The sequence below is a fragment of the Notolepis coatsorum genome, assembly GCF_963971535.1.
Source record: "Notolepis coatsorum genome assembly, chromosome: 3".
Classification (NCBI taxonomy): domain Eukaryota; kingdom Metazoa; phylum Chordata; class Actinopteri; order Aulopiformes; family Paralepididae; genus Notolepis; species Notolepis coatsorum.
In genome coordinates, this window is record NC_140167.1 from 39,502,674 (window position 1) to 39,517,409 (window position 14,736).

At 43.9% G+C, this 14,736-nt stretch overlaps 1 protein-coding gene across 4 annotated transcripts in view; it reads right to left on the bottom strand.

Moving 5' to 3' along the window:
* Positions 1–5,359: 5,359 nt before the first annotated feature.
* Positions 5,360–14,736, bottom strand: part of rtn1a (reticulon 1a) — a 57,235-nt gene continuing 47,858 nt past the window's right edge. For 3 of the 4 annotated variants that reach the window (XM_084310940.1, XM_084310941.1, XM_084310942.1), the window contains 6 exons: positions 9,843–10,050; positions 8,951–9,089; positions 6,410–6,479; positions 5,827–5,873; positions 5,678–5,736; positions 5,360–5,485 (listed from right to left, as the gene is read on the bottom strand). In XM_084310940.1, coding sequence (XP_084167066.1) covers positions 5,443–5,485; positions 5,678–5,736; positions 5,827–5,873; positions 6,410–6,479; positions 8,951–9,089; positions 9,843–10,050 — 566 coding nt within the window. In that variant the 3' untranslated portion in view covers positions 5,360–5,442. Of the gene's footprint in view, positions 5,486–5,677; positions 5,737–5,826; positions 5,874–6,409; positions 6,480–8,950; positions 9,090–9,842; positions 10,051–12,094; positions 12,145–14,736 lie in introns of those variants that run through there. The other variant, XM_084310943.1, reaches the window with a different exon arrangement.

Below are 14,736 nucleotides of genomic sequence, written 5' to 3' on the forward strand. Positions count from 1 at the left end.
CAGTTTCTCTCACATGAATGCCATTAAAACCAGCAACGTGCCTCCTTGACAAATGAGCATTTGCATCACTGTTTGCGGGTAGCCCTCACTTCCTATGAACCCTCTTTCTCTGCCATTGCCCAGTCAAAGAAGTGCACTCGCTCTCATTAGATGTGTGTATGTAGGCTAGGCCTGTCTGCCCCCCACCCCCCTGATGTTTGAGAGTTAAGAGTGGACAATAAGTGCTAATAAGATGCTGTGATTTGCTGTTGTTGCACAGACATGAAGCACTTTTTCATAAGCTCAGCTGCACTATAAATGTGTTTTTTTGTTCAAGTGTTGATGTTAGAATGTTCAGATGCACATCATGCACTTGTTTGTTTTTTATTTTATTTTTATATTGAAATGTTGAAGAGGAGATGTTGCAGTTGTTGCACAGTCATAAATGAAGCACTTTCTGCAGGAGATGTTGCAGATGTGGCACATAAATGAAGCACTTTTTTTGAAAAGTATACTACTTTTGCAATGTAGTTAAATAAAAGTTGTGAAAATGTGGTTGCGTGTTGTGTCAAGTGTACATATATTCATAGCACGGGGAGGCGCCGTGGCAGTCCGGCCCCTGGCCCCTTGGGTTTCTGACAATGTGGCCCCCTGAACAATTTAGTTGAATAGCCCTGCCATAGACTGTTTGGATCTACCTCTCCATTGTCATTTTACTCCCTGTATCTAATTCTAATTATGTCCCCTTTTACTTCATTTACTAAACCTTAGTTATTTAGCAGGCCTACGTTCAGCCTCCAAACTGTTTCTCTGTCTACTTTTAAGATTTACTGTCATATGTTGCACTATGGTCTGATGTCTGTTACCCCTATCCTGCAGTCTTTCACTCTGTATCTGTCCCTTGTTGCCATGAGAAAGTAGTCTATCCTTGAGTATGTTGTGTGCGGGTGTGAGTAATGTGTGTATTCCCTGTCTAGTGCGTGCATTTCTCTTCATATATCCGTAATTCCCAGTTCTGTCATTTGTATATTCATATATTTGCTGATGTGTGTCCTCCATTTCTTTGTGCTTGTTGTATCCATGTCATAGTTTAATACCACATTAAAGTCACCTGTACAGATTAGAACCCCTTCCACTTACATCGCTATGATATAAAAATATATTCAAATAAATACCGCTCACTGTCCGGTGGAGCATATGTTACCATTTGTCCTTCCATCTTCCCCTTAACCATAACATATCTCCCCTCTCTATCCCTTATTTCTCTGATCATCTCAAACTTCACTGAGTTCCTAATTAATATAGCTACCCCTCTCCTAAGGTTGTTTAAAAGAACTAAAACTTATTCTCATATCCAAATCTCTTCAGTTTTTCGTGTTCCTGTGATATTAGATGTGTTTCTTGCAAAAAAAATAACCTGCATCTCTTCCTTCCTAAATTTAGTCATCACCTTACTCCTTTTGATTGGATTATCCATACCATTAACTTTCAACGACACCATTTTGATACCCTTAGCTTGCGTCATATTTCCTCCAAGTGCTCTCCTGTTCCACCCGTCACATAAAATAATATTTGCGGTTGTAGCCACTGCTATCTTTGCCTGACTTACATATAAAGAAAAAAGAAAATGACAACATTTGGTGCTTCCAAGGTGTTAGGGGATCCTAATCGTATCCCCCTGTGGCCTGTTCCCTGTTGGTGGGTGGGGAGTAGTGGCTCTCCTGATGAGGGCTCCCCCTAGTGGCGAAGATACCTCTTGTGACGGCTCTCCCCAGCGCACTATAATACGTGTCCAACATTGTTCTGTGAACGGCCTCAGAGCTCCCGGTCAAGGCTCTGTATGTCATTTTCATGTTCAAATTCACTTGCATTGTGTGTCACGTGTAATCCTGTGGATCCTTCATATCAGTCCAACGTGTACTACTCCCAATATGTTTCTTGAATCGCCATGTCCTCTTTTAAACACACGTATATATACCTTGTATGTATTATAAAATCGTATTGTTAATGTTCTAAGTTCTGAAGTTATAGTTCTCTAATTCTTCTTGGGATAATTGTTCATTCCCTTTTCTCCATTGAATATATTTTCACTCCTGTATATCCCCAAAGGCCCCCTGTGTGTTTATATTGGGTAGTCTTTCACATTGATACTGTTTTGTCCTTCCTTGGATCACGTGGCCCCTCCCGTCTCCTCTCCTCCGTGCCCCTTTTCTGTGTCTTTGTCGTTCTTCTTAGTTGATCTGCTTTGAATCAGTTCAGGTCCCCTCCTATCTTCTTTCCGTCCTCCTCCCCTCATCCTCATCTCTCGACTGATCCACCTGCGTGCCCTCTCCATCAGTGTAGGTCTCCTTCTCCCGGCACCGTCCATCCTCTCCGAGACATGTCCCTCGCCGCCTCCTGCACGTTGCTGTACACTGTGATGCCCTCCTTCCAATGTACCTTCAGTGTGGTCATTGGTGATTGGAACCGGATTCCTTTCTCTTTCAGAATATTTTTTATTTCTACATAACTCCAACGTTTTACAGCCACCTCTGTTGAATAGTCGTGATCAAAAGTCACTCTCTGTCCCTCCACCTCCATCTTCGCCTGCCAGGCTGCTCTGAGTATGTTCTCTTTGACTTCGAATTTCAAGAAGTTGACAATAACTGCTCTCTGTGGTCTGTTTGTTTGGGGCCTGGGCCCTGGCTATGTGCCCTTTGAATCTATCTTGGCGAGGTCTGACATCTTTTCGAATTAGGTTATTTACATACTTGGTCATCAAGTCTCCCTCTATCCCTTCTCTCAGTCCCCATATTCGGATAGTTTCTCCTTGACCTCCCCTCCAAGTCAGTTAGCTTCTCTTGCATTCTGTTTTGTTGTTCGAGAGTAGCTATTAGAATTTCTTGTATTTCTGTATTCCATTCCTGTCTCGGCCGTTCGTTTTTCTAACATCCCTATGTCTTTCTCTTGGTTCTGTAACTTTCCATCTATTGTCTCGAGTCGCTTATTTATTTCCTCTCTGAGCTCGTCCAGTCCCCTCTTTAATTCTCTGAGTTTGTCGATGTTCCTCTGAATGTTTGCGTGTTAGCTTGGTTAGCCATTATGTTAGCCTGCATGCTGGCCTGTATGCTAGCCTGTAGCTTCTCTGCCCAGCCGGGTACTTCTGCGTTGTCATCTTGCGCCATGCTAGCTTGTTCTACCTGTTGCGTCACCTCGTGTCAAATCTTTTTCTCCGGTGTATTCTTCATCTGGGGTCACTCTCCTTTCATTTGTCCTCGTGTTCATTCTTCCTTTCTTTTGTCATTGAATTGTCACTTTTTATTTTGTTTTATATCATTTTACTTCCTTTTTTGGATATTCTTTGACCGGGAGCTCTTTTCTGTGGCTGCTTACCCGAACATCGCAAGCCGGAAGTCGCTGTACATTGTGTTCTACTGCTGTACATCTTGTTCTGTCTGTACTACTGCTGTACATCTTGTTGTTCCGTCTGTACTACTGCTGTACATCTTGTTCTGTCTGTACTACTGCTGTACATCTTGTTCTGTCTGTACTACTGCTGTACAGCTTGTTCTGTCTGTACTACTGCTGTACAGCTTGTTCTGTCTGTACTACTGCTGTGCATCTGGTTCTGTCTGTACTACTGCTGTACAGCTTGTTCTGTCTGTACTACTGCTGTACAGCTTGTTCTGTCTGTACTACTGCTGTACAGCTTGTTCTGTCTGTACTACTGCTGTACAGCTTGTTCTGTCTGTACTACTGCTGTACAGCTTGTTCTGTCTGTACTACTGCTGTACAGCTTGTTCTGTCTGTACTACTGCTGTGCATCTGGTTCTGTCTGTACTACTGCTGTACAGCTTGTTCTGTCTGTACTACTGCTGTACAGCTTGTTCTGTCTGTACTACTGCTGTACAGCTTGTTCTGTCTGTACTACTGCTGTACATCTAGTTCTGTCTGTACTACTGCTGTACATCTTGTTCTGTCTGTACTACTGCTGTACATCTTGTTCTGTCTGTACTACTGCTGTACATCTTGTTCTGTCTGTACTACTGCTGTACATCTTGTTCTGTCTGTACTACTGCTGTACATCTTGTTCTGTCTGTACTACTGCTGTACAGCTTGTTCTGTCTGTACTACTGCTGTACAGCTTGTTCTGTCTGTACTACTGCTGTGCATCTGGTTCTGTCTGTACTACTGCTGTACAGCTTGTTCTGTCTGTACTACTGCTGTACAGCTTGTTCTGTCTGTACTACTGCTGTACAGCTTGTTCTGTCTGTACTACTGCTGTATAGCTTGTTGTGACAGTGCCTAAGCAGGGGGACTGTCTGCAGCAGATAAGGCTTCTCAATCATAGTCTCCATCCAAACATAGGAACAGTCTCATTTGCGACCTGATGTCCAAGTTAAATTTGTCACCACCTAGCGAACACACACACACAGAAAGGTGTTTCTGTGCCAGAAGGAATTGGCTTGTATTTATAGCATGCCATTTAAACTCCACGAGGTTGTACTGTACACACTGCGAACCCCCCTGTTACGTGTTAACACCTCACCTCAAATAGCACATGCTCAGCCCCCCCCCCCCAACTCCTTGATCCCAAATGAACCCTTCTCTCAGTAAGGTATCTGGAAGAGATGCGTTTTACATCAAGGTACATTTATTTTTCTTACTCTCGTAATTAAATACATACTGTAAGTGCAAATAGTTAAAGTCCAGGGTCTAAGAACTACATAGAGTATAGTTGGGACATAGTACAAAGTTGGACAGTTAATCAAACAAGCTAAATATCAGCAGATACTTCTTGTCTTCATAGTAGTCTAACGGTACCTAAAACATGAGCCTGTGTATATTTTCCTTATAGTTATACAAAAGCAAAAATTAAATAAAAAATTAAACCCTACAATTACCACATCTAAGACGCATATTGTCAAATTATTTTGTGCTTGAAAACACCAAAAGGAAATCGTTACATATTTATATATATATTGACATAATGAGAAGCCCCACCAGCTGACTCAGAAGCATGAAGCAGTATTTAACATTGGCAGCAAAGAGCATTTCTGTGGGTATTTCGACTTCTTTTTTTGTGCCAAACCGTACAGTTTATCTTAAGCACTGCAAAACAAAAGATGTAGCGTGATTAAAAACTGCACGAAAGATATCAAATAGTATTTACTCAAGGCTTGACTTCATGCACTTCATAACGAGCAACACAAAAGAAAGTCTTTTTAAATAGTTTTGAGTTCCCTGTCTACGTAGAAAGAGGATGTTGTACTGTATGTGTGACTGTGTTAGTGAGTTAACTAGACAGTTTACAGTAGGTGAGGCTTCACCGGTGTGTGTTTTTCTTTTTCTTTCCGAGAACACCAAGATGACATAGCACTACCCCCCCCCCCCCCCCCCCCCCCCACACAACATGATGACGCTGTGAGCACGCTGCCTGCCTCTGGGCTGGACTGGACCATTAGCTTTGAAGGCGAGGCAGGTCTACTCCTCCTTTCGTTTGGCCCCGGGGATCTTTGCCTGGATCCTGGAAGAAATGCAAAACAGGAACTTCAGTCGCAGTGTCTTATTTGGAGCGTGGAGATGGGAGTTTCACACCAACCAGTTCAGTCTTCACTGTGAATTCAACATGTCGTCCCTAGTGTCTGGAAGTCCTTACAATTTAGAATAGAAGTGTAAAAAGATTGTCTGCACATGAATGGAAAAATCAAATACTCACTTCCCCACCACAGAGTTCACCTGGGTCCGTATTAGTCCCACGTACTGGTCGATCTGTGCCTGGAGGTGGAAAGGAATCACCCAGGGGGTTAGAACAAAATCCTTTTCCAAACCAGAGTTGACTTGAAACACAGAGATTGTGATGCCTACCTGGTGCTTCTCATAGACCACTGGCATGGTGAACATGGAGACTACAACTGGTGAGAGAGAGAGGGAGAGAGATAGTTTAGTTTAGTATTCTGGCCTGGGGGGTGGGAATCTACTCAAATATAAACACGCTGCGTTAACAAACAAACCATACCCCCAGTGACTACACTTATCTTAAGTAAATAGGAAAATAACCAAAAATGTAGGTTGTGGTACATCTGGCTCTGAGTGAATCGTTTCCACTGAGGAATTTTGGAACATTTTGATCAAGCTGGGAATGCATAAAGTGGGGAAACCTGTCTGGTAGCTCACGTGTGTTACAGCTATTCTTTGAAGAAACAGATTCACTCTCATCATTAATAACATGACATGATGAAGCAACAGCTTTTGTCTCTCGGCGCTGATCCTGTCAGGTCACACTGCCTGGTCTCTTGTAAATCATTGACGGCATGGCAGGGCATCTCTCTTCTACACCGTCTCCTACCTCCACCCATTGAGTTTTCAACACAAGACTCGAATGTAGAGGAGATGCAGCTGATTTGTTTCAAGTGTGTGAGCTGAGTAGGAATGAGAACAAGATCCTCACCGAGAATAAGCAGAGTCAGGCCATTGAAGAGAGCTCCCACATAGGTCAGCAGCCACATGAGAACAGCAAACTGAAACACACACACATACACACATACGTGACATGGCTCTATCAAACCGGCTCATTCATGTGTGACACATTGCATGAGTCAGAAACTTGGCAATGTAAAATGGTAGCTGATAGCTGAATGATTTTCTGACATAATTGATCGTTTCGGATTATCTGCACATGGATGGATCAATCAATGACTGCTGCACAGTATGTCTGGATTGTTATGTAACTTAACTTTTTAGGAGCAATAGATCAACATCCTTAGCAGTGATAGATTTTGTGGAAAATATATCAACAGCAATCAATGAAAAACAACCCTCAATAGGTGTATTTATTGACTTCCGTAAAGCATTTGACACAATTGATCATTCCCTGCTTTTACAAAAAATGGAACGGTATGCAATAAGAGGTGTCACTCATCATTGGTTATTTAAATAATAGGTTTCAATATGTAAACATTAATAATACAGAATCACATCTTATAAGAGTAACTTGTGGTGTTCCACAGGGTTCCGTATTGGGACCCAAGTTATTTATACTTTATTTAAATGATATTGTTACAGTATCGAATATTTTGAAAATTGTTACGTTTGCTGATACTAATTTGTTCAGGGGAGGACATAAAATAATTATTGAAAACAGTAGAAAGGGAATTGATCAAATTAAAGAAATGGTTTGATAGGAATAAGTTGTCTCTTAATGAAAACAAAACTAAATTTATGGTATTTGGTGGTGTTCCTACCGACTGTGAAATTAAACTGAATTTAAGGGTGTGTTCACACCTGAAAGTCCGGGGATAGTCGGACTTTCTGGTGGACCAAATGTGAAAATGATACATTGTTTGATTTTGGTCTGCGTTCACACTACCCTGTTTGGTGCGGATCTAATTTGTAAACAAAGGACATGCTGTCGCCAAGTCGTTCATCTATTGGACTAGCACTCACAAACGTAAACAGTTGCCGACAGCGTCTCTTGTGATAAAGCAGAGACTAATGTCATTACGAGCGTGGCGCAAGTCGACTAGAGAGTAGAGATATAGAGAGATAGAGAGAGAGACTGTCACTGGGCACCTGTCACTCATTTGCTCTAGATTAGATAGATACTATATAAAGTTCGATCGCGTTCACACCAACAGCAAACGAACCATGGTCCACTTTGAAACGAACCGAGTCCCAACTTTTCAAGAGGACCATGGTTCGGTTGTTTGGTCCTCATTATAGTTCGGTTTGCGTTCATACCTGTACAAACCAAACGGACTATCGATCTAAAGGGACCATGGTCCACTTAAAGTGGACCAAACAGGGTAGGTGTGAACGCGCCCTAAATGGAACCTAAATTGAAAGGGTATATGAAAAAAAAATTCTTAGGTGTGATTATAGATCACAAACTCTGTTGGAAGCCACATATACAATATATCAAAGGTAAATTAGCCAAATCTGTTGGCATTCTGTACAAGCTGTTAAATCAGAAATGTTTGCATATATTGTATTTTTCACTTGTTGTGCCATACATGTCATATTGTGTTGAGGTCTGGGGGAATGTTTATAAAACAAATATAGATCCTATTATTAAACTACAGAAAAGAGCTATTAGAATAATAAACAAAGCTAGTTACCTTGAATCGACAAATCCATTATTCACATTGCACATTAAAATCTGTAGATATGGTGTACATAAAAACCTTGGAAAAAAAAATCGTGCTAAGAGTAAAAGCCTACCAGTTTGTATTCAATGTCTCTTAAAGGGTTGTGTATTCTTAAAACATGTAAAAAGGTAAGAACTAATGTAAAAGCTAGATGTGTTTAAATTTTGAGAATTAAATTATGGAATAGCCTTAGTGACGGGTTGAAGTTGTGCACTTCTCAGGGGAGATTTAAAAAAGCCTTAAAGGATAAAATAATTCAGGAGTACAGTTTTGAGTAAAACATCAAACATTTGTTTTTTTTCTTTAAAAGAAAAATATATCTTGCAGCATATTTTAAGTTTTTCTTTCTTATATTAAAATATATTTAGTTTTTAAGAATTTGTAAAGGATAGGCAAAAATAAGCATGTGCTTCAGCCTATTCCTTTTTTTTGTAGTTTTTTCGGTCGTTGATTTTGGATTTTGTGTGTGAGCTTGCCTTGTACATTTGTGATTTTCTATATATATATATATATATATTTTTTTTTGCAAGTCCACACAGGTGTTTTTGATTTGTCTGTAAATAAGACCGCAAAATAAAAACTAGTCTAGTGTAGGTCTTGCACTGACTTGTTTGCCTGTCCTTTCGGACTGCATGTGAGGTTGTGTTGTCCATGTACCATGTGACTTGTCATGTGCTATGTTGTTTAGGTCTCTGCATACTTGATGCGATACCGCAAAGACAAATGTCTGTACATTTATTATCATTGGTCGAATAGAAATGTTTTTCCGCTTCTGATTCGGGCGACACAGCTGAAGTTGTACTGTGATCAGTATGGCAACATGTCGGCACATGAGAGAAGCTAACCTTCAGCGAGTCGACCAGATCCTGGACCAGGAACAGCCTGCGGAGCTCCTTCATGCAGGTGTTGGTATACAGCAGGATTTTGTCTGCATATTTGCTGATCTGGTCCTGGGAAAGGGCGATCTCCACCTCCAGGAATGATCTGAGAGCAAACGCGCCGGAGACGAGAATAAAATAGTGTAATTTGTAAAAATGCAAGATCCACTTCAAAGTTAAAAGCCATGAATCTAAATTAAAGTTGCAGTAGGCAACTTTGGAGAAATTAGCAAAGAGTGAGTTTACCTGCCCGGCAGAAATGGAGCACGCTCTGTATCACTTTTCAAGCCCATGCACATGCAACAATGGTTTTCCCATTGACCTCCAGAGGTCGCCAGCAGCTTTAAGCTGAATTCAAAATATATGTTTCCTAGCCTCTGATCGACAAGTTGTTTAGCACATTGTGTACTTTTTTATGAGGAATGTGATGGTGGTATTGGTTTTCCAATGGGACCCCAGGAACACCACTTGACGGGTCAAAAACATCTGATTGATCAAAAACGACCGCTCCCTGCATCAATAACCAATCAAATGTGTTTGGCCGGTCAACTAGTGTTCCTGGGGTCGCATCGAAAAACTGAGACCACCATCGTGTTCCTCATCAAAAGGTACACACAATGTGCAAAACCACCTGCCTAGAGGTTGGAAGAATATTTGTATTCAGATTAAAGCTGCTGGTGCCTATGGGAGTCTGGAAAACCTTTGTTTTGTGCGTCCATGGGCTTGAAAAGTGATGCAGAGCTTAACTCAATAATTTCTCTGAAGTTGCCTACTTCAGCTTTAACCTACAATGTCTGGTCACGTAGTGGAGGTTAACCCTCTCGCACGCACACCACTCATTCCTCTACCTCTCACTCACTTGAAAGGATGTCCCTCATCGGTCTTCTGCACAGCCTGGAGCACAGACTTGTAGATCCTGAAGCTGATGGTGGCAGAGAGGGCGGCCAGTGCCAGGTAGGCGCCCACACTGACCACGCTGAACTGCGTCAGGGAAAAGAGGAGCAGGAGCACGCTGCCAAACACGGCCCCAGACTGCTTCACATTCCTCCAGTAGAGCAGGTCAACAGCTGTGTAGAGAGAGAGGGAGAGAAGAAGGGGGGGGGAGACAAACGAAGGACAGCAGGGTTAAGAACAGCAGACTCAACATGACACTGACGGCATGACCCCAGCTCACCCTGTGTGGGAGATTAAGGGTCTGCTCCTTCATGCCCATATCATTTACACTAGTGTGGATCAGCCTGCTGCGCACCACACACACACCACACATTTGGGTCACACAACTGGAAGCTGTTCACACCCAAGTTCCTCAGAGACCCCTGGCGGCCACGTGATTCTGCTCTAACCCAGCTTTTTCATTAGGTTAGGCTGAGCGGTGTGTGTGTACGCGCTAGAGTGAGAACTCTTTGGGTTTGCTTTCTTTATATATAGAACGACCTTTATAAAAGATAATAGCCGACTCTTGCTTCTAGAACAGGTGCCAGAGACGAGACCACACTGCCACACGACATACCAGTGGGACTTCTTATCTGTGTGTGATGTGTGATTATCATTGGTGGCCAGCACCTGGTCTGGTCACAGACACACACACACACACAGTCCTGCAGGACCCTACAACCCAGGTGCTCCTGGCCTCCTGCACCGGCCATTTCCAGAGCTGCATTAATGATTGACCTGTAATTCCATGAAGACTGCGGCAGAAATAGACGCTCTATTAGCAGAGTTCAGATAACTGCTCACGGTGACCTGGTCACACAGGCACCTTGGAAATGACGACGAATGAACGCACCTTGAAACTCGCTGCACGGGAAGTGATGTCACCTAACCACCTGACTCACACAGCGCCGTACTTACACAGTATACAGTGTAAGTAGTATCCATCGTTCTCTCAACCGTTTTCCATGCAATTTCAATCTTCAGTGATGTTCCCTCTTCATTTTGGTAGGTGAGAACCTGCGATCGAAAGCCGACTGCACCGGAGAGGAGAGGGAGACGTGACCCGTGGGGATCAGGCCAGTGTGTACCATCACAGCGCCGGTGGGCCTCTACATGGTCATTTCTACAGCAGCAGCCCTGTGTTGGCTGGAAACAAGGGCCCTGTTTCCATGAGAACCACTGCTTGGTTGGTGGGTTCACCTCTGCTGAGCTACAGTGCCTCCCCCACCATGACACGCAGCTCACAGCAGGTCTGATGGCAACAGCAGAGGAGTTGCTATAATTCACTGTTCATCTGTTGATCTTGACACCTGGGAATTCCAGCGTGTGGCAGGGGTGGGGGGGGGGGGGGTTAGAACAGTAGCAGGCACATTCCTGGTGTACAGAGAAGTGAATCACTGCCTGTCGAATCCCCCGGGTGTCCCTCCTCTTCCTCCCTAAGCCCTCCTGCCTGGCCGTGCGCTCGCCTGCTCTAATTTTAGCCGTGGAGCTGTGAACGGCATAGCGATGACGACGGCCATCTTTACTTCCTACAAAAAAGGCATCCGTGGATGTCGAAAAGGCAACGCTACCGCTGGGCACTACAGGGACGCCGCTGTTTTACCCGGAACATCTCTGGTTTGTAGGGAACAGGTGCAGTGTGAACCACATTTCTGTTCCAGCACTCTGGAATGAACCATATGGACGCCTTATCAATAGCCAATATTGACTGACATACCTCTCTGCCCCTCCTGATCAATGACACTGGTCGCTCTCGAGGGGTGGAACCCGACCCTATGGAACTTAACTCTGGTGCCTTTAACACATCTCTCTCTCTGTACAGCTGACAGAGAGCCACTCCCCATGAAGCCCATCCTCACTGTCACTCCTCCCAAACTCTCCATCTGCATTTCAATAGATGTGAATGGAGATGCTCTGGGATGCGCGCACACACACACACACACACACACACACACACACACACACACACACACACACACACACACACGCAGAGCCAGTCAGACGCAGACGGTGCACAAAAACGCAGCTCTACCAGCAGACAAGACAAGCAGGACAGCTCTGACGGACAGAAGGCGGGTGTTGGCGGACGTGCCCTGTGATGCACTGCGCAGAGCAGCCTGCACACACAAACACACACAGAGAAAAGCTTTAGCTAGTGCGGTAGAAGTATGTACTGACCTGCGGCTCCCATGGCTGAACAGGGAAAGAGGCAGCTGCTTTATCCACAGACAAAAGGAGAACATTGGAGGGGGAGTGCACCCTCCCCGTACGGGAGGGGAGTGGCCACAGCCGTGCCAGCCAATCACCATCTGCCTGAGCAGAGGGACTAGGGGAGGGGAGGGCTAAGGGGAGCGGTTGCCAAAGAACCAAGCCGCGATCCAGCACACACACACAAATATGCACATACACACACACACACCCTCCCTGTGAGCGCTTTTATACTCGGGCTTTAAAGCACAGCCTCACTGACAAGTGACATAGACTGCCCGGGCAAAGGACTAAAATAAAGAGACTGTCTCCCTGATTCAAAATGGTGGTTGGGTGGGGGGGGGGGGGGGTATCTCCCTTCACACCACAAGAAGAAGACCATGGAGTTATTTTTCTTCCTTTCCAATTATTTATTTATTCTCAATCTCCATCTATAAACGCCCCACATCATGTGACTCACACACATACACACTGGGAGCGGAGAACATGTGAGGGAGCAGATAAAAGGACGCTTACATGAAGATGAAACACGATGAATTCTAGCGCTCCATTAAAGGGAAAAGGCTCGAGCGGCAGGGATCTGGTGAGCACCTGCCTGATGCAGTTACCATAGCAACCGTGCTCCATTTCCTCCCCTCCACACACTCGGAGATGGAGGGAGGGGCAGGGAGAGAGAGATGGAGACAGTTCCTTGGGGAACAGAGACTTGCTCTAATTTGCTCTGAATCTGGGGAATCAGGGGCATGTAATGTGTCTCCACATACACACACAGCCACTCCCTTTATGGTGGAACACAAAAGGGACAATGGCCTGTTTTGACACCAGGCCAGCGTTAGTCAAGTTTATGTCAACAAGTGACAAGAGGGGGAAAATGGTGGAATGCTGATTTTCAGAGAATGTCACTGATCAGGATCAGACGGCACCAGATTTGGACGTCCAAGACACGGCCAGGTCTGGAGGCGGTTAACTGAATTACTGAATGAGCCGTCAACCTAGAAATGATGCATGTGGAAGCCTGTGAGGACTGTATACATCGTGGGTGAGGCTCCTTTAAAAAGGAAATCAATCCCAGAAAGATTGAACACGAGATGTGAGGTCAGGAAGCACGCTGCTGATGGCCAAGCCCTGATCGCTGATGTGATTCCAGCCTCTGGTATTCAAGAGACGCAGAGAGAAGAAATAACAGGACAATAAATCATTATGTTGATTTACTTTCTACACCCCCCCCCCCCCCCCCCCTTCCTTGTTTTATTTTTTTGCAGTGAAACTAGTTTTAGCCTGACCCCGTTAGAACACTCAGGACATCAACACTGCCTCAAACCATGCCCTCAGCCAGCATCAGCAAACATGCAAATGGAATGCTTCTACTGCTTCTAATGCTCAGTCACAGTAACTGATAGAAAATAGAAAATTCAACTGACTGTAATGATCTATTTCTCCCTCAGGTGCGTTGACCACTTAAAAAGTGCTGTAAAAGTGATATCTGCGTTTTGGCTAACTTCCTGTCAAACTATTTGCAGATCAAATATGAATTAATATTCAGCATTATCTTATTCCTCACCCTAAAATGTTGTCAGAAATATATTTTAGTGAACCGCTTGAGTGGAAAAAGAGAACGTTTACGAGCACAAGCCGCCCTTATGCTATGTGCCAACTAGCGTCACAGTTGGCATGCTTGGCTCACGACATTCAGATCAAACTGTCAAACTAGGTGTTGAAGATTAAATGTGAATTAAGATCCAGCAATTGCACATCCTATTTCCCGCCTAAAATGTTGTCAGAAACATAATTTCTAGTGAATCGTTTAGATGGAAAAAGAGCAAGCCGCCATGTTGGTTCTGCTACCCACGCCCAACTTTGTGTGGATCTCTCTACTGATTGGATAAAGTGGGAATGTGATTCCAGAAATGTTATTTTCTGTCTACTGCAGAGCAAAGGAACCAAGACACCCCTGTTACTGACCAAACACTCTATATCGGTGATGGCTGTCATAATGTAGAGCTATTTAACAAAAGAAAAAACACTTACAGTACAGCACCTTTAAATTCAACAAGGTGATGAATGAAGGGTATGAATGGATCCTAAACTGTTTTCACCCAGAATACAAAAACATGCTAAAAAGATGCTTATGACACTCTTTCAAAGTGAAGAGAATTCCATCTGGTCAATTTCTCCCTCGGATGTGCTCTGTGCTGAATAAATCAGAGAGAATCAGTTATGGATGGACCCCATCAGACAGCCAATCACAGGATAATAAATCATTATGTTGATTTACTTTCTCAGACCGTCATGTGGTCTGAAACGAGGATTTAGGCCACATTAAATGCCCCATGAGTCAGGGGAATGAGAACAATGGCAAATAATCATAGGCTTTATCATTGTGGTCTTCACATTTTCTATTAATCTGTTTATCCTAGAAATACCCCACTGTTAAGGTCTGTGTTGGGATACAATAACTCCACTGGCTATTGCAGTTCCACAGGAGTCCTGTGAATCCCCAGAACCAGGCTTTTGTGTGAAGAAACCCAACAGTGAGAAGGAAAAGGGAAGCCATTTTTTCTCTTGGTCCCCGCTCTTAACCGCGGGTGAGAGCGCATCGACGCACCCCATGC